General features: G+C 41.1%; 2 protein-coding genes across 2 annotated transcripts in view; both read left to right on the top strand.

The window, feature by feature from the left end:
• LOC309474880 (uncharacterized protein) overlaps positions 1 to 26,748 on the top strand; it is a gene marked incomplete at its 3' end in the record, with an annotated part of 79,639 nt that extends 52,891 nt beyond the window's left edge. Inside the window, exon 3 of the mRNA XM_082137499.1 lies at positions 26,597 to 26,748. Coding sequence (XP_081993625.1) covers positions 26,597 to 26,748 — 152 coding nt within the window. The remainder of the gene's footprint in view (positions 1 to 26,596) is intronic.
• Positions 7,578 to 11,139, top strand: LOC309476318 (uncharacterized protein). The gene is made up of 2 exons (XM_082139612.1): positions 7,578 to 7,901; positions 9,996 to 11,139. The coding sequence occupies exons 1-2, from the start codon at positions 7,661 to 7,663 to the stop codon at positions 10,121 to 10,123; spliced, it is 369 nt and encodes a 122-aa protein (XP_081995738.1). The 5' UTR covers positions 7,578 to 7,660; the 3' UTR covers positions 10,124 to 11,139.

Genomic DNA, 26,748 nt, shown 5'->3' with positions numbered 1-26,748 from the left:
GCGTTTCAGAATGGACTTCACTGGCAGAGAGAAGGCAGAACTCGCTTCGTGTTTATTTTTCTTTATTTGGCAAAAAGCACAACACTTTGTTTTTATTGTGAGTATACACAAAAATAATACACATTTAACAGAATCGATTGATGTATGAAACTCCTATGGAAAATCAAAGTCAACAGAGTATTTATGAGTTTCTTTTACATTGATAAAAAAAAAGTGAGCTGGTATCGCCGGCGATACCGTAGACCTCAGGGGGTTAAACTAACTGTCTGTGATATGCTTGAAGTGTTTTATATCTATGGATTTTATTGTAGCCAAGTAAAGTATTAGCGTTGATTTGAGAGGCTAAATTGATCAAACATGTTTTACTCGCTGTTGGCTCGGCTGCTTGCTCGTAATTTTTAGCGCAATTTTCCACCGGACAAAATTGCGATTGTTAACTCATGATTTCTGTTCTGTCTGTGCGCACCAATCTTGCACTTCTATCTACTCCTCAACCAGACCACCTAGAGACTTCGGGTTTTCGGCATTATGTTAAGGAAGGTCTAATCTCGGGAACGCACAAAAAAAAAAAAAAAATCCAGGAAAAGATTTACTATCTCTTAGTGTTGTGATCCCATGACGTCAGAAAATTGCGCTAAAACACTCACTGAGTTTTTATTACTTTTTTTTTTTTTTTTTTTTAAATGCTCCAAACATTTGTCTAAATTAACTTAATAAAGAAATGAAAAGAAAAGAAACATAACTAACAAAACGGACATATTTTAATGGCTGCAAATAGGGCAGGCTGCCGCTGTAAAAAAAAAAAAAAAAAAAAAAAACGGGCTCGGGTCGGACTCGGGCTGATAATTCTGATGAGCTGTCGGACACGGGTCGGGCTAGGGCCTGAGCGTCTCGGGCCAGGGCCGGGCCAGGGCCGGGCTCGGGCCTAGATTTGAGGCCCGTGCAGGGCTCTAGTGTATTCTACCTGACTTTACATTTGAAATATTAAATAACTAAATAGCATCCAGTGTCTAGCAGTACAGCAGCATTTTTGGCTGAGGGAATTCCTGGAGGGACTTCAGAGCCAATCCCAAAGATCTAAGGGCCTTCATAAAATGGGTTTACACATGTATTATTTTTTATATAGGCTATTTTTTATATTTCCATATATTTTACTTTGGGTTAGGATTTTTGTTGGTCCCAATAGATTCTGATGGTAATATCTGTCTTTTGGAGCCTCCTGGCAGTTGTAAGTAGCCTATCAATACACCAGAAATTATGACAAATAGTGCTGTAAAGTGTACTCAATCAAATGCTCATCTTCACAGGACGATGGGGATAAAGAGTTTCTGCTGCCACAGAGAGGCCTACAGAGGTAATGTTAATATTACGTGTCTACACATCAAACAAGCTACACATTCAGATTTTTTCACATTTTTATGTGGATAATCTAAGTTTAAATCTAAGTATAAACGGGTATTCTTATCTCTACCACTGTGGAAGAACAGCAGGAGAACAGTCCATCAACTTCTGGTGCACAGATGAACACAGTTCAGTGATTTCCAGTAAATGCCACAGTTTAATTCGGTAGAATTTGTTCAGAACTACATTATGTAACTCTAATCTACTACTGTATTTTCAGTTGCCAGTTAAGGAGTTATATAGACTTCATCTTATTTAAAAAAAAGAAGAAAAAAAAAACAGTAAAATAGTCAAAATAGCAATATTTTTTATTTATTAATAAATGATTAATTTTATTATTAAAAATGTACTGAAAGAATGAATGAGGTGTTTAAGCACCACTTCCTCTTTAAAAAAGGGGAGGAGACCAATAGAAACTCTGGGTTTCCAGAAGAAAACCTGCTCCCGACCAGGTTAGGTTCACAGAGTAAGTTACCATGGTAACTGACTCTGAGTATAAGTTACCTCTCTTTCAGAAACGGGCTTGACTTACTCTGCTTTCTCAGGTTTAACATACCTCCCATTCTGAAACAGAAAACTCAGAGTTTCCCTCATTTCAGGGTTAACATACTCAGAGTTTTCACTTAACCCTCTGGGGACCACAAACGCGCCGGCGCGTTTTGCTCGTTTTTTTTTTTTTTTTAGCAATGAAAATAAACACTAAATGCTCTGTTAATTTTGATCTTTCATTTTCGTGTAATACATAAATCGATCCTGTTCAGTTTCTATTTTTTTTCTGTATACTCACAATAAAAATAAAGTGTTTTGCTTTTTGACAAATAAAGAAAAATTAACATGATGCGATTTCTGCCTTCTCTCTGTCAGTAAACTCCCATTTGAAACGCGTTCGAAAATGATCTATAACTCCGCGAAAATGCAGTCAAACAGGCAAACAGACCCACGGGCACAAAGCTTGAGATCGCATCTTTTAAATGAAGTCATTTATATAAAAAACAAATATTCTCAGCTTCTGTAATCTGTATAAAAAGAGAGCGACTCCTGTCGAGCTCATTACGACCTAATTCACAGTAATGTGACCACTCCCCGGAGAGCGCGTGCTATTCAAACGCAAATTCTGAGAACTATTTCATAGCTGTGAAACGCCCACATCAGCTGTAAACAAAGCGCGTCGCGACTCCTCGCGAGTGAGACATTATAGCCTACCTTATGGAGAAAAGATTCCTCAGAACAGTGCTGATGAGGAGCAATATCTCCTGAAATGACGAGCAGATTCCGCTGAGGAGTGAGGTAGGCTGTTTTCTTTTCTCACGTGTGGAATAACGTTATGGAATAACGTTAGTGTAGGCCTATGTAAACCGCAAAAAGATGAATCGCATTTATAATATGACTCGCCTTTCTGTGAGATGAATGAAGGGGACATATTTGTAAAGACTGTTTAGCCTAAATATGAATCGCACGTCTGTGAGTGAAAGAATAAACTGCTTTGCTATAGCCTACTGAGATGAGTAAAAATCGACTGGAATATGTTGAAATAAAATGTATTTGTATAAGCAACGTATTAAACTGCAAAAAAATACTATTTTTGTCAAAAATAAATTCATAGACTAAGATGTTAGATGTTCCAATGTTGGCTATATTCAAACTAATGAATACATATGATAAAATGTAGGCCTATAATGTTTTTTGTTTTTTTTTGTTTTTTACAAAGAAAGAGTACACTTGAAATATTGTTGAAATTGTAATTATTGTTGTAATTGTAACATTTTTAATAAAATAGCAAAACATATTTACAAGAGAGATGTAAGCGAAATCTTAAATGGTCAATATAAGTCTTCTTCTAAATACATATTTTGTCCTTGCATTGTGGCTCAGTCAGTTTCACACCTGAGTGAATGGCTAATTATGCAGAGTGGGTGGGACATTCATAATCTAAGGTGTAAACTACTCCTCCCCCTCGCATATTGGCTTTCCAAGCAAAACCTGTTTTACACCATTTAAATCAATGTATTTTTTTTTTGTGAACGATAAAGCAAGACTATTTTCACATCATTTTGAAGCTAGAACTCAAAGGGACAACATCCATTAGTCAAAAGTCTTGTGGACACATATTTAATATGTGTTTTGTGGTCTTAATTCAGCAACTTTCATTTTAATTTTTTCCAATAACCATGCATAAACATTATTCTCTTAAAAATACAAACATCTACATACACGTTGCTCGCATATTATGGTAGCCCTGTTTGTGCTATATAGAGTGAATTTACACCTTTGCCATTAACATGTTTATAAATAACTGAAAAAAGCACAAATGTCAAGGCATGTCAGAACATCTCAAGGACCCCAAAAACAGCTTGGTCCCCAGAGGGTTAACCTCCTTTCTGAAACAGGCCCCAGGCCGCTCGTGCCAGAAGAGAGGCGCTTGACTGCGCGGTAGTAGAGCACCTGAGAATCCTCTTGGGGAGAGTGAGGCACACGGGAACTCTGCCAACGTGAGCTTACTCGTGCCTGATCTCTCAGTCCTCTGGCTCTGCTGTTTCTTCCTCCGAGGTTCCTGGGAGGAAGAGAACAGGAGAGCGTGAGGGGCGGAACCATTGTCGAAAAATTAAGCGGTCCGCGAGCGGAGAGAGGTGAGACTCATACTCTTGCAGTGAGAACAGCTCGTCTCAGTGAGCACAGCTTCTGTGTGGGATTTCCCCAGACAGGTGACGCACTCACTGTGCTCATCAAATGGGTGCAGGGGTGCCCTGAACGTGCCACACTCATGGTGCAGCATTCGCAAAAACAACGCTGCATGAAATTTGCTCTTTTAGAAACGCCGAATGGCCACAGGGGAGATCGCTGAATCAGCTCGAGTGCAGAGTGCTGTCAATCCGCTTGCTTGCAGAGCGCTGATCAGTCAGCTTGATAGCAGGATAGGAATCTGAGTTCCTATGGCAGAATGTATGACGCAGTACGATTGTATTGATAAGGAACATGTGTTAGTTTCAAAAGTGTTATTTTACTCAGATTTGCTAATATACCAAAGTGTGGTAAAGTCTGCAATAACAAAAGAGATCTCTTTATAAACTCAAGTATTTCTAGATAAAATTTCCCAAACACCAAATCTCTCTGGTAACCAAATGCAAATTTCTCTAAATGAACAATTATATAGGTTATTGTGTTTTCTCATTATTATTCGCTGATTAGTTTTGTTGTAACAATGTTAAAAACATTATAAATGTTATTCACTGGTTTGGGGATCAAAATGGATGCTGCAATGGTTTTCGTCTTAGTTTTATATTTACAGAAATGTGGTTAGATCTGTTGGGTGGATAAACAGCTTCTGCTGGATGTTAGTGGAACGTTTTTTTCTTGAAGTACGATAAACTCCTGCTTGTGCACTTTAAGAGTGCACGCTTTCACTGCGTGATGTAGCCTCTTATAATGCAGTGTGAATTCCCCCAAACATCAAGATATGAGGATAAAATCTGGATGACTTTTCATATCTTTTTACACTTATGTCGTAAGACCATGTTAAGCAATATCACACGAGAAAGAGTGCTGTTTTTCCTGAACATCAGCATGATTGTAAATGTGATACTGATTTTATGTAAAAGTTCAACAAACAAAAAGTTAACAGTCTTAGACACAATATTACATCTTAAACTCAATATTGTCTGTTTTTGCTCTGTTTCACAAAGAATATAGTTATATCATATAGGCTACAAACAAATCCACAGAAGAGCAGTCACGTGTCTCTGAGAAACACACACACAGCAGTGTTTTGTTTGAATCTGTATTTTTTAACGAATTGGGTGAGTCAAGGATGATTCAAAGACCCATTATTAAATGCAGTCACTTGCTTCGTTCCTGAATCAGTCGGTTGTTTTGAACGAATTGGCTGAATTAATTATTCAGTGAATTATTCATTAAGACAGTGACTTGCCGCTACGTACTGGTAGTTTTAGTGATTTAGTAATTTAAAAAATATATTTTTTATTGTTTTAATATTTTTCAAGTTGTATTCAAAACAATATCAACATTATTGTCACAGTATGTTCAGTGTGTTTAGTTTTCATGGACTTTTAGTTTGTTTTCATTCATCTTCTGTGTTCCTTGTTCGTTTGCATCGTCTGCAGTATCTGTTTGTCTGCCTTTTGGGATTTACTACTAAACTTTGTCTGGAACAAAGACATTATCTTCGACTGCCTGCACACACCCGTGACAGAAGACCGAATCAAGATATGGATTATGCAGCTCGATTTGCTGCTGTGGCTCTTGAGAGCACAGATTTTTTGTCTTTTTCTTTAAAAAGTTTTTTAATCTCACCATCACTAGCCCCCACGACGATGAGACCCTGGAGTCACTGTTCTGGATCAGGGTAAATTACCATCATCCCGTCGACCTTCCAGACACCACCGGTCAGAACTGGAAAGAAGCCATCCTCCGGTGTCTGGAGAGCGTCCTTCCCCGATCCGGAACACAGCCAGACCCAGAGCCAGAATCACCACCATCGACCGTGAAGAAATAGTGTGAGTCCCCCGCAGACGGAGAGCTACCCCCTGCCTGAGGACAGAGCTGCCCCTCGTCCTGGAAGTGGAGCTCCATCAAGCTCAAGGTTGTTAAAACTGCACCAGACGCCAGCTGTTCAACCTCCAGTCTGTAGGCAGACTCGTCACCGTCCTGGATGAGGCCGATAAGTGTGGTGTCGTCTGCAAACTTCAGGAGTTTGACAGAGGGGTCTTTTGCGGTGCAGTCTTTGGTGTACAGGGAGAAGAGCAGTGGAGAGAACGCACCCCTGGGGGGCGCCAGTGCTGATTATGCAGGTGCTGGATGAGGATTTTGCCTGTCGGTCAGGAAGCTGGTGATCCACTGACAGATGGAGGCGGGCACAGGGAGCTGGGTTCATTTGGACAGGAGGATGTTTGGTATGATGGTGTTGAAGGCCGAGCTGAAGTCCACATACAGGATCCTCACACAAGTCCCTGGTTTGTCCAGATGTTGGAGGATATAATGCAGTCCCAAGTTGACGGCATCATCCACAGACCTGTTAAGCAAACTGTCCAGCAAGGGTCCAGTGAGGTCCTCCAGGTGGGCCAGACCCAGTCTTTCAAATGACTTCATGACCACAGATGTTAACCTCAATCAATCAACCCTCTCTTTTCCCACCTTTTTGTCTTTTTCTTCCCTCTCTCACTCTCATCTCTCTCTCTCTCTCCTTCTTTCTCTTTTCAGCTCCTACGTTGTGAAGTACCATTATCACATAGTAAACACATGCACAGTGCACACACATAGACACACATTCCTGTTACCCAGTGTTCATTCCTGTTACCCAGTGTTTATTCCTGTTATTAAATTGTATTTTTCAAGTACCATTATCACATAGTAAACACATTCACACACATATTGACAGACATTCATGTTACCCAGTGTTCATTCATGTTACCCAGTGTTCATTCATGTCACACAGTGTTTATTCCTGTTATTAAAATGTATTTTTCTTCTAAAAAATAAAAGTTGAACCATTGTTTTTATCAGTTTTGTTTGGTCCATCATTTATGCTAAATCACAGTATAGACATTGTTAAATACAGTAATTCTACAGCAGCTTACTGTTAAATTACAGTAATACGATAGACTAACTGTAAATGCACAGTAAAATACAGTAATTATACAGCAGCTTACTGCTAAATCACAGTAATATGACGGCATAATTATTGTGAAGTCACAGTAAACAGCTGTCATTTCACAATTATTTACTGTAAAAATGATACGGTAACTTACTGTGAAAGTCATGCAACTGGTAACCTGCAATTTATTGTAAATTTACAGTGAAATAATTAACAGTGAATAAATGGGCCGACAGAATCACTGTAAATGATGATGTTCTTGATGGAAGATTCAGAGACAGACTGAAGCTGGACAAAACTGGATCTCTGATCATCACAAACACCACAATGAAACATGCTGGATATTATAAAATACTGACCAACAGTGCAAGAAAGAGTTTTGATCTCACAGTCTCTGGTGAGTTAAACATTTATTTAACCTGGTTTATGTTTTAATCAGTACAGAAATACAATTATTATTCCAAACTCCATTTTGCTTTTGTTGTTTGATATTCATTTTCAATTTAAACTTCAAACTATTTATTTTAGTAAACCATATCAAATTACTAAAAACTGTTTCTGTTTGTTATGTGTGTGTTTTGTGAGACAGTAGTGAAGGAAATATCAGTAAATAAGGGAGATTTTGTCACTCTACACAATGATCTTACTGAAATGAAGGATGATGATCGGATTCAGTGGAGTTTTGAATATGGACCTGTAATAGCTGAAATCAATAAACGGGCAGACAGAATCACTGTATATGATGATGTTCTTGATGGGAGATTCAGAGACAGACTGAAGCTGGACAATCAAACTGGATCTCTGACCATCACAAACACCACAACCACAGACTCTGGAGTTTATGAACTTGACATCAACTATATGAAGATGATTTTCATTCTCACTTTCTACGGTGAGTTAAATTTCATTTCTCTTTCAATTCGGTTCACCTCGGCATTGCGTTTGCTAACACTTATGAAAAACCCCTTCCTCCAAGTACTAAAACCCGATAAGTTCAGAATACTCACATTTTGAACGTGCAGGCGGCTTTAGCATATCAATATTATTCTGTGAAGCAGGGGAGTCTCAAGACGTTAACATTATTGCCCTGCTTTGACGTTAAAATTACACTATAAGCAGTGACTCTAAAATAGCATTCAAAATGTGCAATCAAAAGCACTGGGGAAGCACAGATTTACTGTTCTGCGTAACAGCGTTTGCCAATGATTGAAACATGTCTTCATCATGATATTCAAACAATCAAAAAGCATATAAGAAATGTTCACAGATGTTTGATTTACTTACAAGTTGTTCCATTAAGTTTTCTCCGGTCGCTTGCGAGTGTCCGCCAATGTTGAATGGATTCTTCTGATAACGTTGGTTAGAGCAACTGTGACGTAGTACTGTTCAGGTTTACAGTGTATTTTATCACGGCGGTAACACCCGAAATATGGGCGGGCTTCCCACACTATATAAGGAGGAGCTTGAATGTCATTCATTCAGAAACTTTTCCTTCAGTCAACCTTCTGCAAGAAGCCTATCATCAAGCAAGACTTATAATGATCCACACGCTGCAGTGGACAACGTCTTCTCGTCCCTTGCTGTGTTCTGGGGAGCCTTAAGGATGAGGATAAAGATGGCTTTTCGTAATTGCTGGGCATGAGACGTGACAAGTCAAGTCACCTTTATTTATATAGCGCTTTTTACAATACAGATTGTTTCAAAGCAGCTTTACAGCGTTAACAGGGAAATAATGCAACAAAGTTTGATTCTAGATTAAAATAGCATCACAGTCCAGCTTAAGTAAGTTCAGTGATGGCTTATTTTTGTTGTAAAAAACAAAAAGTTATAAATTTAGTTCATTTATATATATAGCCGCTCTGGAGAAAACCGTGATGTCATCGTCCAGCTCAGTTCAGTTCTCATTTAATGGTCTCAATGCAGGCAGAGCAATAATATTGTTGAATATTAAATTAAATGTCCCCAACTAAGCAAGCCAAAGGTGACAAAGCCGAAATAGGCGACAGTGGCAAGCCTTGGGAGAAACCAGGCTCAGTCGGGGGTCCACAGAAAGTACTGCCACTGCCAGACAGTAGAGGACACCGCACCATAATGAGCACGAGCGTATCAAACTCGTGAAGAACTATCTGCGATCGACAATACGTTTACATGCAAACAAACAATCCATTAGTAAACGGATTGACGGCTCAATCGGACAGAAAAGCCTTCATCTAAACACCTTAATCGGTCAGGGTGGTTTATTCCTTTTCTAATCCGATCGAGAGCACATGTAAACACTTGATCATACTGAAAACCGAAACTGAAAGGACTGCGCATGTGCAATGGCATATGGCGCGCAGAACGAGCTGTTCTTCCTGTTAATAAAGTGTCATGTGAGATCGGATTGCCCCCACTGCGGAGATATGAGTCTCTGGACTCTCGGGCCTCTTGTGGGCATCGTACAAAGCAAACTTAGAACTGAATCGAAAGGGAACATCTCCAGTTGCTCACATAATTTCCTTTAGACTAAGGAACGGTACATTGCATAAACTGCTGTGTCACCTACTGTAGCTCGGCATCTTGCAATATCAAGTTGCTTCAGTCAAAATAATGACATTCAAGTGCCACCTTGTATAGTGGTGGAAGCCCCTCCATATTTTGCGCTCTTGAACACCATTGGCCAGTGTTACTGGCGTGATTATTTAAGGCTTCTGTAGTATTTGGAGGGAAGGGGTTTCCCCATTAGCATTAGCAAACGCAATATCTCGTTCCCTCATCTCAGGGACCATAGATGTTTCACTTCTTTTAGTTATTCAAGCTTTAAAGTTGATCTAAATAAGTATTTTATCATGATTAATTAGTTAAAATTATTAATTAGCATTTTATTTTACATCAATAGCATCTAGGTTTATGTTTAACTTTCTATATCAGGTTGTTTAAATGCTTTACTTTTGATGTTAAAGTTTATTGACTGAGCTGATCTCAGTTTGATGTTTTTATTTCTCAGACTCTGAGAACAACTGTTGTGGTCCTACTGAAGCTGTGATCCGATTGGTCCTCTCTGCTCTGGTGGGCGTGGCTACTGTCATTATTGTGGTTTATGAGATCTGGGGCCCGTTCTTCGTACGTCGCTAACTCAGTTAGCTGGATTTGATTGTTGACGATTTGGCATGATCTTGGATTGTTTGGTTCTTCGACGCTCATCCTGGACTTGCTGTCATAGCAACATGTGCGCAAACTTAAACCTGCTCGGGAGCAGGCTTATTTCATGTAAACAGGATTAGATCGCGGCTTTATAAGCGGAGCTGATACGGGAAGTCCAGCGCAGCGCGATAGTGCACTTTCTGAGAGATATATTTTTTCTCGTGACTCGTGAGATTGTCGTTTACATTATTAATTTGTTGGAAACGCACATTTATTTTCGACTTGTCGGAGTCGGGCTTTAACTACAGCACAAACTGTTTGTTGCCCTAAGATTATTTGCGAGTGGCTCTTTCCTTTACACTATTGGAGATGCGGATAACTTGATGGAAAGTGCTGTCTGTCGTGTCATTCGGAGTTTACCTGGCGCTTTTAGGTTTAAAAAACAGTTTTAGTTTTTTTGTGGCATTTCCAAGCCACTGAATACCCAATGTTGTAAAGCAGTTTTTTAAGCAGTTTTTTATTTATTTATTTATTTATTAGGCTATCATTTTTTTTTATGAAGATCATGCAATCATGACCATGCTGATTACAGTACATGTCACTCAGGCTTATAGGCTAGACCATAGACTGCCATCAAGGCCTCAATGAAGGTGATTATGTGAACAGAAAGGGGGTTCACAATGTAAATGTGCAGCCCAGTTACTATTGGGATTCTTAATATTCCAGATTAATAATATTATATCAAATTAAAAAAAAGGCAGTTGACAAATCTTCCATATCACAAATGTGAAAGCAAAATGGCCAGGATCTGTGCATGAATTAAGAATTTTCAGAGATTCACATTTATGCACATTATTTGAAAGTGGTAAGGAAAGTTCCACAATTAAATATCAAGCTCACTGTATTACATACACTTATGCTGATCCTAACAGAACTGCATTTTTTCATAGGTGATTATGACATGTTCCTGCAGACAGGTGTTTTATGACCCCATTCCCTGACCCAAACCAGTTACATTTACATTTACATTTACATTTATGCATTTGGCAGACGCTTTTATCCAAAGCGACTTACATTGCATTATCCTATACATTTATACATAGGTATGTGCAATCCCCTGGGATCAAACCCACAACCTTGCGTTGTTAACGCAATGCTCTTACCACTGAGCTACAGGAAAGCTACAATGCAGCTCTAGCCAGGACAAGGGCACACAATGAAATGAACTTTGGCTAACTAAAGGGAAGATTTCAGTGTCTGAAAAGTCTGAGGGTTGCACACCTGACAGGGCCTGTGACATTGTTGCATGTGCCATATTACATAACATTGCCAAAAAAAAAAAAAAAATCATTTAATTTTTCATTAAATGTTTAATAAAAGACAAATATGCTCAGTTCCTTGAGTTTTATTTCAATTGTTCTTTGTAAAGAAAAGCCAGTGGTCAAGTGCCTGCAACAAGAGATATTAGACACATGCCTCATGCAACAAATAAAAAGGAAAAGTTGGCTCTACACTGCCCACCTGTAGGCCTATGTCTCCTCTGTCTGTGCAGACTCTTCTGTAGGCCTTTCTGTAGATGTGGAATCCTGCAACTTATATTGCAGCCATAAAGCATACAAGTATAAATGAAGTAAAGTTATTTATGCACTTGCAGGAAGGCTAGTTCCTCCATATGACAGTTATCTGAGAGGGTTTATTCACTGTCCAGTGCAATGGAAACAAATGGACATTACAAAGTCTTATACTTTCTTTCCTTTGGAAAGTTAGACAATGTCCACTTACTGCACATATTTCAGCCAACACTTTCTTGGGAACAGATACAAGTGTTGGTGTATTATGTAAAAGTGCACAAAAGAGGAAAACACAATGTCATTACAATGAACTACACTCGGGGAAAATGTGATCAATAACTCATGGCAAAATATTTTTACATTAACATAAGTTTATCAGTTTTCACTTTCACAAGTCAAAGCAATTCTTCATTACTCAAGATTTAACAGTTGAAATGACTATACAGCCTTATTTTAATTCAGCAAAAATTATTTTACAGTGTAGGCTACTAAGATCTTTTCATTTTTTTTCAGCCTTTTTTTTTGGTTGCTTTTAAACACAACCATTTATTTAACAGTGCCTTTTATAGAAGAGACTATAATAGAACAAAAAATTACCATTATGTAGAATATTTTTGTACTTCACTTTTATTTGTTCCCATGTTCTAGTGTGGTGACTCTGACATTACAATGAACAAAGTAATTATGCAATTATTAAAATACAAAAATATAGGCTAATAAGTGATAAAAACATCTAACATGGCCACTTCTAACGGATTTACATTGTCTGCTACTTTTTGCCAGCCCTCTCTCCTGGCTTTTGCAGACTTTGAGGTGTTCCCTGGCGTTTTGATTAAACATTAAAATTCCGAATAAACTTCGACTATTAGTTCTTGCTCTGCTGAGTAAAACTGAGCGCGCTCTTTGGCCACGCTGAGCAGCCAATAGCAGCGTTGCTGATCAATGTTTCTACTATCGATACATATCCCCTTTTAAACCAACGCATGAACGCGCAATTATCTCAGATAACTCAATCCAGCGATACTAATCATAAACAACAGGTGTGTTCGAAGAACCCAATTAGCCGGATCATGATTCACACGATGATACCATCTTGGATGTGTCATTTGATCTCGGATGTAATAAGCAACGTACGAAGAACTAGCCCCAGATCCAGAAGAGCTAAAAAAGATCAAGCACAAATTCAAACATCAGGTACCTAATTGATGTAATTTCTCACAAACCATTTTTTCAAATATATTTGTGAGTTTTAATAATTTATGCCTTTTATATGTTTATCTTTTTCAGAAAGTATTGAAATCTAAAGCAGAACACTGAACTTCAAGTGTGTTCTTGTTCCTCTAGTGTTTTTGTCATAAATACTGTTGATTATTTGTGCTTGTGCTCTCTCTTTCAGTGTCAGATTTAAAGGCTTTTTTGTCAGGCTTTTTTTGTTTATATTTCTCCTCAAGATACATATATCAATTTACTACGACTGTTGTATATTTACTCTGTGTTTGCTTGCCTTTAGCAATAAAGATTTCTCACTCTAAGGTTAAAGAGTCTCTCCATGTTTTCTTACATTTATTATGTCAAGCGCCCCCTGGAGGAATAGTAATTTTATGTAAGCAATTAGTGTGCTGTAATGTGAATAAGTCCCTCACGAATGAAGGGTGTGGTTAGACACGACTATAGCCTTTGACTCTATTCACAATACAGCACGCCTCAAGTACCTTATTGCTTTAATAAAACGATTACCAGAAAACGGCAGTAAACGACCTCATCTGATGGAGCTCAAATGAAAACATCAAGACTACAGCAAGTATAATTTTTTTGAGTTTTCATTTGATCCAATAGCGTTTCCACGACTCTCCAAAAGGGGAAATATAGAGAGATTGATTACAGCAGTCAGAAGAGAGAAAGATGTCAAATTAACCGTCTCTCCCTCAGAAACAACCTCGCAGCAGTGTTTACTAGCTTTTCTTTTGTAATGTAATGCCAAGGTAATATAACATAACTGTTTTGATTGTTTCTCCACTCAACAGTCTCTCATGTGACACCTCTTAACAATGATCTTAATCTTTCACATCACCTGTTGTTCACTGGAAAAAAAAAACTGCTCAGTGGCTGCACACTTCTCTTGTTGACCTTTGTAGTCACAGTCACATAGGCTTGTATATTATTCAAACTACTTCTACAATTGTTTTCTATAGAAAAAATAAGATTTTAACACTACCCCTCTATATAATGCAATCATTCTGCCATAGGAACTTAGGTCAATTCGACTGAAGTGTGCAGCATGATAGCAAGGCAAGTTACACAGTACTCGTTCCTGTTATCTCGGAACTGAGGTTACGTTAGTAACTGACTGAACGTACTATCTACAGTATACGGTTCACTCGTAATGCGTCACTAGACCCAGTCCAATCGCTCTGCTTATAATTGCGTAACGGCAGTAGTTCAAAGGCCTTGGCCCAGGACGCTTGAATAAAGGCCCAGAGGGCACCAAAGCTAGGTAGGGCGAGGTAATCACCCAACATTAAGAGACTCAGACCGTATGCCGGCACCACAAGAAAGGAATCTGGTGGGTTAAGCTAATGTAGAGGTCAAAGCCCAACTAAACAGATAGGACCCTTGCTTGTAGAGCAGTTCTACCAGAAAGACTCGGGAGATAAAATGATATAACAAGAGTAAATTTATTAATAGCTCAGCAAGCATAGTCTTTGGCGTAGGCCCCGTCCTTAGCAAGCAATGCGAGGGTAACGGAATCTGCAAATCCCGCCTGAAGATGAAGGCAGGGGCGCAGCCGACCCCCTGGAGGTAAAGGAAGGGACCATCCTGGTGGTGGTGGGGAGGATGGAGGGAAAGGACCATCTTGGAGGTGGTTGGGGAGGATGGAGGTAATTGGCGCCGTCAGTATCTGCGAACTCAGACGGATGTAAGTACCATTCTTTTATACTGAGAGTGTTAACACATGATTGGTTAGAAGTGAGTTAATTCATAACGCGCTGATTGAGTCTTCCTGGCAGAACTTAACGCTAAGCTTACATGGACGTCCATGCTATAAGAAAGAAAGAGAAAGAAAAGGAAAGAAAGAAAGAAAGAAAGAAAGAAAGAAAGAAAGAAAGGGGTAGCGCTTGTCTGCGTCCTTGATCTCCGTTAGGTTGAGCCATAAGTGACGTTCCAACACCACAAAGCTGGCCATAGCTCTGCCAAGAGCTTGGGCTGTAGTTTTAGTGGCTCGCAGGGCCAAGTCAGTCTAGCTATGCAGTTCCTTAAACACAGCAGGGGTGTTCGGGACTCATCCTGCATGTGGGCTCCGCCGGGGTAAACCACTCCAGTCTGAGCTCCTCGACTGCTTTTGAGAGGAGGCAGATTTACTCGGCTCCCATTCCAGCTCTAGCATCACTCGAATCTCTAGACGGCAGGGGGGTGGGGTTATCCAGCGAGCCCGACCAGTCCTCTGTGTCTGAAGCCGCCAATGACATGCTGTCATCAGGGAGATCAGATCCCCTGAACAAGACCAGGGGCACTTGACTGCGCGGTAGTAGAGCACCTGAGAATCCTCTTGGGGAGAGTGGGGCACACAGGAACTCTGCTGGTTCCTGGGAGGAAGAGAACAGGAGAGCGTGAAGGGCGGGACCATTGTCTAGAAATTAAGCAGTCTGCGAGCGGAGAGAGGTGAGACTCATACTCTTGCAGTGAGAACAGCTCATCTCAGTGAGCACAGCTTCTGTGTGGGATTTCCCCAGACAGGTGACGCACTCACTGTGCTCATCAAATGGGTGCAGGGGTGCCCTGAACGTGCCACACTCGTGGTGCAGCATTTGCAACAACGGCACATGAAATTTGCTATTTTAGAAAGGCCGGATGGCCACAGGGGAGATCGCTGAATCAGCTCGAGTGCAGAGTGCTGTCAATCCGCTTGCTTGCAGAGCGCCGATCAGTCAGCTTGATAGCAGGATAGGAATCTGAGTTCGTATGGCAGAATGTACAACGCAGTACGAGTGAACCATATCGATAGGGAACGTGTTTCAACTTGAGTTTCAAAAGAGTTATTTTACTCAGATTTGCTAAAATACCAAAGTGTGGTAAAGTCTGCAATTAAAAAAAAGAGAACTCAAAAATTAAATGAATTCAATTCAAATTCAATAAAATTTTCCAAACACCAAATCTCTCTGGTAACCAAATGCAAATTTCTCTAAATGAACAATTATATAGGTTATTGTGTTTTCTCATTATTATTTGCTGATTAATTTTGTTGTAACAATGCAGGCAAACATTATAAATGTTATTCACTGGTTTCAGGATCAAAATGGATGCTGCAATGGTTTTCGTCTTAGTTTTATATTTACAGAAATGTGGTTAGATCTGTTGGGTGGATCTGTTGGGTAGAGCTTCTGCTGGATGTTTGTGGAACATTTTTTTCTCCAAGTACGATAAACTCCTGCTTGTGCAATTTAAGAGTGCACGCTTTCACTGTGTGATGTAGCCTCTTATAATGCAGTGTGAATTCCCCCAAACATCAAGATATGAGGATAAAATCTGGATGACTTTTCATATGTTTTTACACTTATGTCGTAAGACCATGTTAAGCAATATCATCCGAGAAAGAGTGCTGTTTTTCCTGAACATCAGCATGATTGTAAATGTGATACTGATTTTATGTAACAGTTCAACAAACAAAAATGTAATATTGAGTTACATCTTAGACACAATATTGTCTGTTTTTGCTCTGTTTCACAAAGAAAATAGTTATATCGGGACTGTGAATGAGAATGTTCTGGAAAGTGATTTTGTGGCTCTCTGTGATAGAACCACGAGACGTCGCTCGTTGACCGATCATAGGCTTCTGGTAGGGATGTAGGCTTGTAGGAGTGAGTAAAAGTAGGAGGGAGCTGAGCCTGTGGTAGATCTGTGAGCAAGCGTCAATGCCTTGAACTTGATGCGAGAGGTAGCCAGTGCCGAGAGATGAACAGAGGAGTGACGTGGGCCCTTTTGGGCTTGTTGAAGACAAGACGAGCTGCAGCATTCTGAATCCTTTGTAGAGGTTTAGTCGCACATGATGGAAGTCCAGCCAGAAGAGCATTGCAGTTCTTGATGCTGTTGAGATAGGATATGAATGAAGTGATGGCGAGCAGAGAAAAATTGGGAAAAGGCAGGTTGTATGTGAAGTGGAAAGACTTAAAATGATTCCATGCGGTTAAGTAGGATTGTAGGGTGCTGGGTGAAACGGCTTGAACAATGCAATTAAGAGAGGCGTCAAGAAGTGGTTTCAATGGGTGGTTAACGTGGATATCAGCTCTGAAGTGAGGTACTGAGGGTGGGAATGGGTCCGTGTCTGGTGCCAGCAACCTGAATTTCTGGAAAGCAAAACGGAGAGAGTCAGCTATTTTTTTGTTTGTTTTTTTTGGACCCGGGAACATGTTTTGCAGTTATGATGAACTGATCGCAGACTGCAATTCAAATGAGGTGTCTTAGGAGAGGCATTAGTGCGGGGGAAATTTGAGTGCCTTTGTTGATGCAATGCACGGTTGCTTCGTTGTTGCAGTGCACTATGATGCTGTTAGAGGACCATTCTTTACCCCACAGGAAAGCTGCTACCACTAAAGGATACAACTCGAACAGCGCTGAGGATGTTAGTGACTGCGGTAAGTCTAACAGCTGGGTGGGCCAAGTAGACGTGAACCAACGGCCTTGGTAGAATCCCCCGAAACCGATAGAGGGAGCTGCATCAGTGAACAGTTGGATATCCAGAGGGAGAGAAATCAGATTATTATAGAAAAAGGACAGGCCGTTCCATTATTTAAGGAAGATTAGACAGAAACTGAGCTCCTGCGGGAGCCGATGGTCACATCACTGCTGCGGCAGTGGAGAACATTAGCTAGAGAAACTGAGCTCCTGCAGGAGCGTGAGGGGACATCACTGCTGCGCCAGTGAAGGCAAGGTTAGCCAGAGAAACTGGACTCCAGTGGGAGCAGAATGGACTGCTGTGACAGTGAAGAAGGTTAACCAGAGGAACGCCAGAGACGGAGCTGCTGTGGGAGCGGAGGAGATGACACTGCTGTGGCAATGTGAGAAGCGAGTGGGATCCTATGGGAATGGTGGGGAAAGGTGTATATGGTTAGCTTGTAGGTTTAGAGTTTAGAGGGCATCCTTGCAGGATTATGCGCATCTGAAGTTTAAGTGGCCGAGCGAAGAAAGCAGTTCGCGTTTAGGACAATTTAAAATGTCTGAGAAGGTGGGTGAGACCAGAAATATCCTTTGATTTCTCCTCGTGCAGTGCAGCCTGGAAATTAACTGTATTCAAGTTAATGCCCAGAATTCAACGGATGTGGCTAGACTCATGGTTTATCCTGGGTGACTGGAATCCAAAGCTCACCAGAAACCGTGTGGGGCTGAGAGATCGATTGCTAAATTATTATTATTTTTTTTTTTTTGAATGAATGAGAAGCCTAAATGGTTTATAACCTGAATATATTCACCTCTGACGCATCGATTGATCATCAAACATCATTGGATCATTGATCATTGGAAGGCAGAAGAAGAGGAAAACGAACTTCCGGGTCACTGCTCGTGCGGTTGACCGGTCGGTGCAGAAAGTAGCTTTTGAATGTTTGTCTCTTCGTAACGTGAGTTTGTGAGTGTTTTGTTTCGGGTATAGATCGATTGTCAACTACTACCGTATAGTTCTAGCTCAGCACTTTCGTGGTGTGTTTGTGAGGGTGTTGCCACCTCCTCACATACTGGGATCAACAAGCCGACGTTAATTAAACCAGCTAGCTTTTGCGCTCACTGCTCCAAAGTATGGATTTTACATGGACACTATGGACTTTTATGCTTTTACTTTTCGTTTTGGATTATCTGCCTACTGCATCATATGGATATACTCTTCCGGACACCCGACGGATTACTTATTCCAGGGATTTTTTATTGCAGTTGCAATTTCACTTCCACCAAGGCACTGACGAGTTGCCAGAGGAGCTACAACGTAAACTCCCAACCAACAGGACAGACACTCTGCACAACAATAGAAAGAAGGTAACGAGACGGGGGAGGAAGAAGAAGGGTGGAATTAAAGCAAAACTTAGGCGAGGAGGAAATAAGCACCATGCACTCCCCTCAGTGATTCTTGCTAATGTGCGCTCACTGCGTAACAAGACTGATGAACTGCAAGCTAACGTTTATCACATGTATGAATACCGGACTGCTTCCATTCTTGCTTTCACTGAAACGTGGCTAACTGGAAGTGACAACAGTGACAGTATGTACATAGATGGCTTCGGGTCTCCTGTAAGGTTAGACCGTGATACTGAACAATGGTGGTGGTGTCTGTCTCTACATCAATCCACGTTGGTGCAAAACAGTTGTTGTCAGAGAAGAACTGTGCAATCCTGACATCGAACTCTTGGCTGTCTCCCTGCGTCCCTTCTACCTTCCCAGGGAATTTCCACAACTGTTTTTCATTCTGGTTTACATCCACCCCAGGGCAAATGCATCCACTGCTACAGATTATATAAGAAATACGCTCGACAGACTCAAGCTGATATCTCCAGATGCCCCCAAATTCATCATGGGCGATTTTAATAACTGTTTTTTAGACAAATTAATTAAAGGATTTTATCAGTACGTCAACTGCACCACCCGTTTAGGGAAAACACTGGACAAATGCTATGGGTCAGTTCCAGACGCCTACAGAGCCGTCCCCCTCCCCCCTTTAGGCTCTGCTGACCACAGCAGCATATTGCTTGCTCCTGCCTACACACCTGTGGTTAAGAGAATAGAGAAAGTCATCAAGGACATCAAACAGTGGACACCGGACAGTACTGACAGTTTTCAAGGGTGCTTTGAAACCACGGACTGGAATACCCTCACATCCTGCTCCACCAACATCAGTGAGCAAGTGGATACAGTCTCAGCATACATTACTTTCTGTGTGGATAGTATTATCCCCTCCAAGAAGGTTACAATTTTCCCTAACAATAAACCCTGGGTGACTAAAGATCTAAAAAAAATATTGAATAAGAAAAAGAGATTATTTTTTACCGGTTCTGAAGCTGAGAAGGAGGTAAATAGAGAGGTCAAGCGAGCCATAAAAATTGCCAAGCTGAAATTCAAGAACAAAGTGGAGCAGACCTTTGAAAAAGGGAACCTCTGTGCGGCTTGGCAGGGCATCAAGAACATGGCAGCAGTGAACTCTGTCTCTTCCAGCCGAGAACCCATCCAGGTAGCAGGAAGCAGCTCCACTTCACTCCCTAATGACCTCAACTCCTTCTATACTAGATTTGAAAAAGACAACAGCATCCAGCTAGAATCAATCATCTCCACTCTCAGATCGGATGACCACGGCCTCAACATAAACACATCAGAGGTGGTGAGTGCCCTCAAAAGGACGAAAAAGAACACAGCTCCAGGGCCAGATGACATCTGTGGGCGGACCCTCTGGCACTGTGCTGAGCAGCTGGGAGGTGTGTTCCAGCATCTGTTCCAGGGCTCTTTGAACAGCAGCACAGTCCCTGCGATGTGGAAAACCTCCACAGTGATCCCCATCCCCAAGAAGGGCACCACCAGGGTCCTGAATGATCTTAGACCAGTCGCTCTCACCTCCCTGGTCATGAAGGCCATGGAGAGGATCATCAAGGAGCACATCACCAAGGCAACTAGTTCGATGATGGATCCATTGCAGTTTGCTTATCAGGCTGGCAGGGGTGTCGATGATGCAAAAATATTCATCTTAAACATCATCCACAAGGACCTGGAAATACCAAACACCTTAGCCAGACTTCTCTTTGCAGACTTCTCATCAGCATTTAATACAATGCAGCCACACATTTTGGCAGAGAAGCTCATCACACGCTTCCATCTCAACCACCAACTCATCCTGTGGATTATAGATTTCCTCACCAACAGATCACAGAGGGTGTTGGTGCACCAACCGACAACCTCTTGCCGTTATCCGACAACCTCTTCACCTCCACGGGCTCTCCACAAGGCTGTGTCCTCTCTCCACTTCTCTTCATCCTCTACACTGATGACTGTAGATCCACCCACCCAAATTGCCACTGTGTGAAATTTGCTGATGACACAGTCCTCCTGTCTCTGCTTTCCAATAATACACAACATCACAGCCCAGCCCTCCAGGACTTTTTATTTTGGTGCGAAAAGTCTTGTCTCGAGCTGAACATAGATAAAACTAAGGACATGATTGTAACCTTCTCACCCAAACAGAGACAATTAGCTGAGGCTGTCACCACTATCATCCAGCAGGAGATAGTGGAGACATATAAATACCTGGGATCAACTTTTGACAACCTGCTAAGGTTTTCCACTAACATAGTGGAGATCGGGGGAGGAAGCTGGACAGACTCGGCAGACCCAAACGTACTGTGAGGGTCTGTTGGGAATGTTTGGCCGAATCTCCTGTCAGAGAGATCTTCAACTCCCACCTCCGCCAGAGCTTCGGCCAGATCCCGAGGGAGTCTGGAGATATTGAGTCCGAGTGGACCATGTTCTCCACCTCCATTGTCAACGCGGCCACTCGGAGCTGTGGCCGTAAGGTCTCCGGTGCCTGTCGAGGTGGCAATCCCCGAACCCGGTGGTGGACACCGGAAGTAAGGGATGCCGTCAAGCTGAAGAAGGAGTCCTATCGGGCCTGGCTGGCTTGTGGGACTCCTGAGGCAGCTGATGGGTACCGACGGGCCAAGCGGACTGCAGCCCGGGTGGTTGTGGAGGCAAAAACTCGGGCCTGGGAGGAGTTCGGTGAGGCCATGGAGAAGGACTATCGGTCGGCCTCGAAGAGATTCTGGCAAACCGTCTGGCGCCTCAGGAGGGGGAAGCAGTGCCCTACCAACGCTGTTTACAGTGGAGGTGGGCAGCTGTTGACCTCGACTGGGGATATCACCGGACGGTGGAAGGAATACTTCGAGGATCTCCTCAATCCCGCCGTCACGTCTTCCATTGAGGAAGCAGAGACTGAGGGCTCGGAGGCGGACTCGTCCATCACCCAAGCTGAAGTCACAGAGGTAGTCAAGAAACTCCTCGGTGGCAAGGCACCGGGGGTGGATGAGATCCGCCTTGAGTACCTCAAGTCTCTGGATGTTGTGGGGCTGTCTTGGCTGACATGCCTCTGCAACATCGCGTGGCGGTTGGGGACAGTACCTTTGGACTGGCAGACCGGGGTGGTGGTCCCTCTTTTCAAGAAGGGGGATCGGAGGGTGTGCTCCAACTATAGGGGGATCACACTTCTCAGCCTCCCTGGGAAAGTCTATGCCAGGGTACTGGAGAGGAGAATCCGGCCGATAGTAGAACCTCGGACTCAGGAGGAACAGTGTGGTTTTCGTCCCGGTCGTGGAACACTGGACCAGCTCTATACCCTCTACAGGGTGCTGGAGGGCTCATGGGAGTTTGCCCAACCAATCCACATGTGCTTTGTGGATTTGGAGAAGGCATTCGACTGTGTCCCTCGCGGCGGCCTGTGGAGGGTGCTCCGGGAGTATGGGGTCCGGGGCCCTTTGCTAAGGGCTATCCGGTCCCTGTACGACTGGAGCAGGAGCTTGGTTCGTATTGCCAGCAGTAAGTCAGACTTGTTCCCGGTGCGTGTTGGACTCCGGCAGGGCTGCCCTTTGTCGCCGGTTCTGTTCACAATTTTTATGGACAGAATTTCTAGGCGCAGCCAGGGGCCGGAGGGGGTCAGGTTTGGGGACCACACGATTTCATCTCTGCTCTTTGCGGATGATGTTGTCGTGTTGGCCTCATCAAACCAGGACCTCCAGCATGCACTGGGACGGTTTGCAGCCGAGTGTGAAGCGGCTGGGATGAAAATCAGCACCTCCAAATCCGAGGCCATGGTTCTCAGTCGGAAAAGGGTGGTTTGCCCGCTTCAGGTTGGTGGAGAGCTCCTACCTCAAGTGGAGGAGTTCAAGTATCTTGGGGTTTTGTTCACGAGTGAGGGAAGGATGGAACGGGAGATTGACAGGCGGATCGGTGCAGCTTCTGCATGCATGGCGACAAAATTTGTTGACAGTTAATTTAACTCAATTTAGGGTTCATTTATCATGGTAATTTTCTCCAAACAACTTGAGGGCAGTGTCAGTAGATTGACAGCGATATTTTGTAACAGTGGCTACTGTCTTGGATTCCAACTATTCATTTTGCTTGATGACATCATTAATTTAAGATGGCTGACAGCGATAGCCATGTGCCAAATGCTCCAGGCATCTCTTAAAAAACTTTTATACAAGAGGACAATTGAGGTAAAAAAAAAAAGTATCCACAGTAAAGTATGATGAATAAGTTAGTATTTTTATAAAATTTTTTTTTTTTTTACACCAAAAACTAACTGTCCATGTATGTGGACATCATGCAACTGAGTCAGTTTGCATCAAGTCTGATTCCTGTAACCTGCTAGTATATCTGTTACATTTTTGCAAATATATTATGAATTATCTTATATTGTAATAAAACAGGCATTTTACAAATATATCAACATAAATAACCAATCAAAAATACATATTACGTCATTAAATGGCATCTTTACACATACATACAGAGACAAATTGGCATTTTGCCTTCCAAACAGGGACAGCATAGGTCAAGCACTCAGTACAGTATAATAGAAAATATGACGTGAAATAGAAATAGTGGAAGTGATAGTGACAGCAGAACCCAGCTTTGATTTGCCCATATTGCTACTTGGTGTCTGTGTATACCGTTATAGTTCCTATAATATATGTTTTATTGTTATTATATTGTAATATTATTGTTTTTAGTAACTGATCTGATAAACATAGCATAACATGCCATGATAAAACACAATGTTCCCTATTGTCATCTGTGGCTTTATGTCCCATTTTACGCCTTTGTTGCATGTTGTCCACGTGAACAGTTAAATAATTTTTTATAAAAATGAATTTTGTAAAAATGAAAATGGAATTCAATTTTAGCTTCATATTATAAAGTAAATAAAAATAAAAAAATCTAGATAATGTTTTCCATAATTTATGCATGAAAGGGTTCAATAAACAGTATAAAGGCCCAATAGCTACTAAAGCCATAATATTAGTTTTCAAGCCACAGATCAGGGAGTAGCACTCATAGCTTTTCTCAAGGATGGCTCGAGCACTGGGACGTTGGACATGTTCATACAGTAAGCGTCTGAAGACCATCGCCCCATGCCTTCAGTGTAGAGACAGGAGTGGAGGAAGCTGCAGTTGTAGAAGCCGCTTTTAGTAGAGACGGCTGTTGCCCAGCCCTGTTTGTCTGAACCGTGAGAGACGTCAAAGCTTACGCTACTCCTACATCCTCCGTCATACATCGTCAATGTTACTCTTTTGGCGTAAGTCGCCTTGCGTAGACCGTATGCCGGAAGCTAGTTATTTTAGACGATAAAGTTTTAAATATGGATATTTTTCTTACACGAACGCATTGCTTCATAATTATCATTCTTGCGTGACAGCAGTGAAGTCTACTAATAAGCTGATGATAATGTGTCCAACATTATCATAAATCGATGTAGTGATAAAGCATAAGAAAGACGGTTTCGCCTATCTTGATTGAAAAGCAGTATGCAGTGAAGCTGACAATCAGGCAGACTGAAGCTGCGTTTAAGTAAAGTGCCCTGTTTAAGAGTTGCCACTTGAGTGCATAGGAATCGGATCAGCTGATTGGCTGACCAAAAGACTAAATCTAGCAAGTCACCAAATGCTAATTTCTCTAAATTAACAATTACATTTACAGGTTACTGTGTGTTCCAGTTTAACTCTGACTCTTGTTGTAGCAATACAAGCAAAAATAACTCAATGACGTAATTTACTGGATTTTGCGTCAAATTAACCCTGCAACCCTGCTCTTTTATTTTATCTGTACAAGCATCTGTGTGTCTGGTTTGATCTGTCGGTGGATAAACAGCTTCTGCTGGATGTTTGTCGTCTCTGTGTGTGTCAGCAGTTTGTGGCTGAAGCGTTTCTTCATTTTCTCTCCTGCTAATAAGAAGCTCACAATCTTCCACTCCACACAAAACATCTTTACACTGAAATAAAGTGAATCCATCAACAGTCAAATAAGAGTCACAGGTCAGAGGTCAACTATGATTGACTGCTCACAGCACTAAATAACACACCAGTAGATACAGATATCTAATCCAGTATTTTCACTCTTCTGCTATTAGTTTTCATTCAGGGCCAGAATTCATTTGAAAATGTAAGATCAGCAAAAGCTTGTTGATTTTCGTGATGTAAAAGAGGAGGGTGCATGTGTAAACTGTGTGAGAGGTTACACAACCAGATAAATATCTCAGTTCAGTCTTTCAGATCAATCTGAGTGTTTCAGACATTAAGAGTTACTATCGTGGGCTTTTCAGTGAACCGATGAAGAAAATGTTTCTCAAATTAGTTTTGCTCTGTTTGTGTTTGTGGCGTCTGGATGGTGAGTTTTAAATGTGTTTTTCTGGTTTCAGTTGTTTCTGTTCTGATGTGATAAATTACTGGTTAAATTAGTCAGAAAGGATTAACATTCACTGTTATTCTCGTATAGAAACAAATAATGTGTGAAGTCAATTGATTATATAAAACTGTTAAACTATTTCTCATTTTCATTCATCATCTTTTGTCTTTGAACTGCTGCAGAATATTAATCACTTCACATTTACATGATTAAAAGTATTTTAGTGAAGCTTCATCAAACCAACATCAAGTGATTTTAAAAGCTTTAATCTGTGAAAAACTCTGTTCTTCAGGAGGGTCTGATGATGATGATGAAGTGAAGTCAGTGTCAGTGATGGAGGGAGATTCAGTCACTCTTAACTCTGATCTTACTGAAATAAAGGATGATGATGTGATTCTGTGGAGGTATTCATATAAATGGACTGTAATAGCTGAAATCAATAAACGGGCCGACAGAATCACTGTATATGATGATGTTCTTGATGGGAGATTCAGAGACAGACTGAAGCTGGACAATCAAACTGGATCTCTGACCATCACAAACACCACAACTGAACATGAAGGAGATTATGAACTGCTGGTGATTACAAGAATACCGTCATCAAAAGCATTCAGAGTTTCTGTCTATGGTGAGTAAAGATAATTTTTCTTCTCCATTATTTTCAACAGTGAGATCAAGAGGTTCAGGCTCTCTGTCTTTGGTGAGTTCAAAAAAGTTTACACCTGTTTTTTAATGATTTTTTTTTTTTTTTTATGAATTCATACACAATTTTGTTTTTGTTATTTTATATTGTTTATTTTGTATGTAAATTTTAAACTATTCAAATTTAGTAAACCATTATAAAGCTATTTAACAGTATTAATCTTTGCAAAACCTGTTTCTGTTTGTTCTCTGTGTGTTTGACAGATGCAGTGAAGTCAGTGATGAAGGGAGATTCAGTCTCTCTAAACTCTGATTTTACTGAAATAGAGGATTATGATCGGATTCAGTGGAGGTTTGGAGATGAAAACACTTTAATAGCTGACATCAATAAATGGTTCGACAGAATCACTGTATATGATGATGTTCTTGATGGGAGATTCAGAGACAGACTGAAGCTGGACAATCAAACTGGATCTCTGACCATCACAAACACCACAACTGAACATGATGGAGATTATACACTACTGATGTATTCAGAAGGAAAATGTTTCTCATCAAAATCATTCAGAGTTTCTGTCTATGGTGAGTAGAGATTTTTTTTTTTTCTTTTTTTTTGTAATATTCTTATTTTATTAACTATTTACATGTTGAATTGTTGAATCTTTTATAGTTTGAGATGACAGACCGTATAAAAACTCACTTTAAACCGAATAAAAGATTGTTGATTTGATTTGATCATATTTCTGTGTATTCAGAAATATTAGTTGATGTCAGCGCTGATATTAGTGTTTATTGACTGATCTGATCTCAGTTTGATGTGTTTATTCCTCAGACTCTGTCCACTGGTGTGGTCCTACTGAAGCTGTGATCCGATTGGTCCTCTCTGCTCTGGTGGGCGTGGCTACTGTCATTATTGTGGTTTATGAGATCAGATCCAGAAGAGCTGAAGGAGATCAAGCACATATTCACACATCAGCTACATGA

The sequence above is a fragment of the Leuciscus leuciscus genome, assembly GCF_965113295.1.
Source record: "Leuciscus leuciscus genome assembly, chromosome: 15".
Classification (NCBI taxonomy): domain Eukaryota; kingdom Metazoa; phylum Chordata; class Actinopteri; order Cypriniformes; family Leuciscidae; genus Leuciscus; species Leuciscus leuciscus.
Note: the sequence above shows the minus strand (reverse complement) of the source record. Positions and strands in the feature narration are given on the sequence as shown.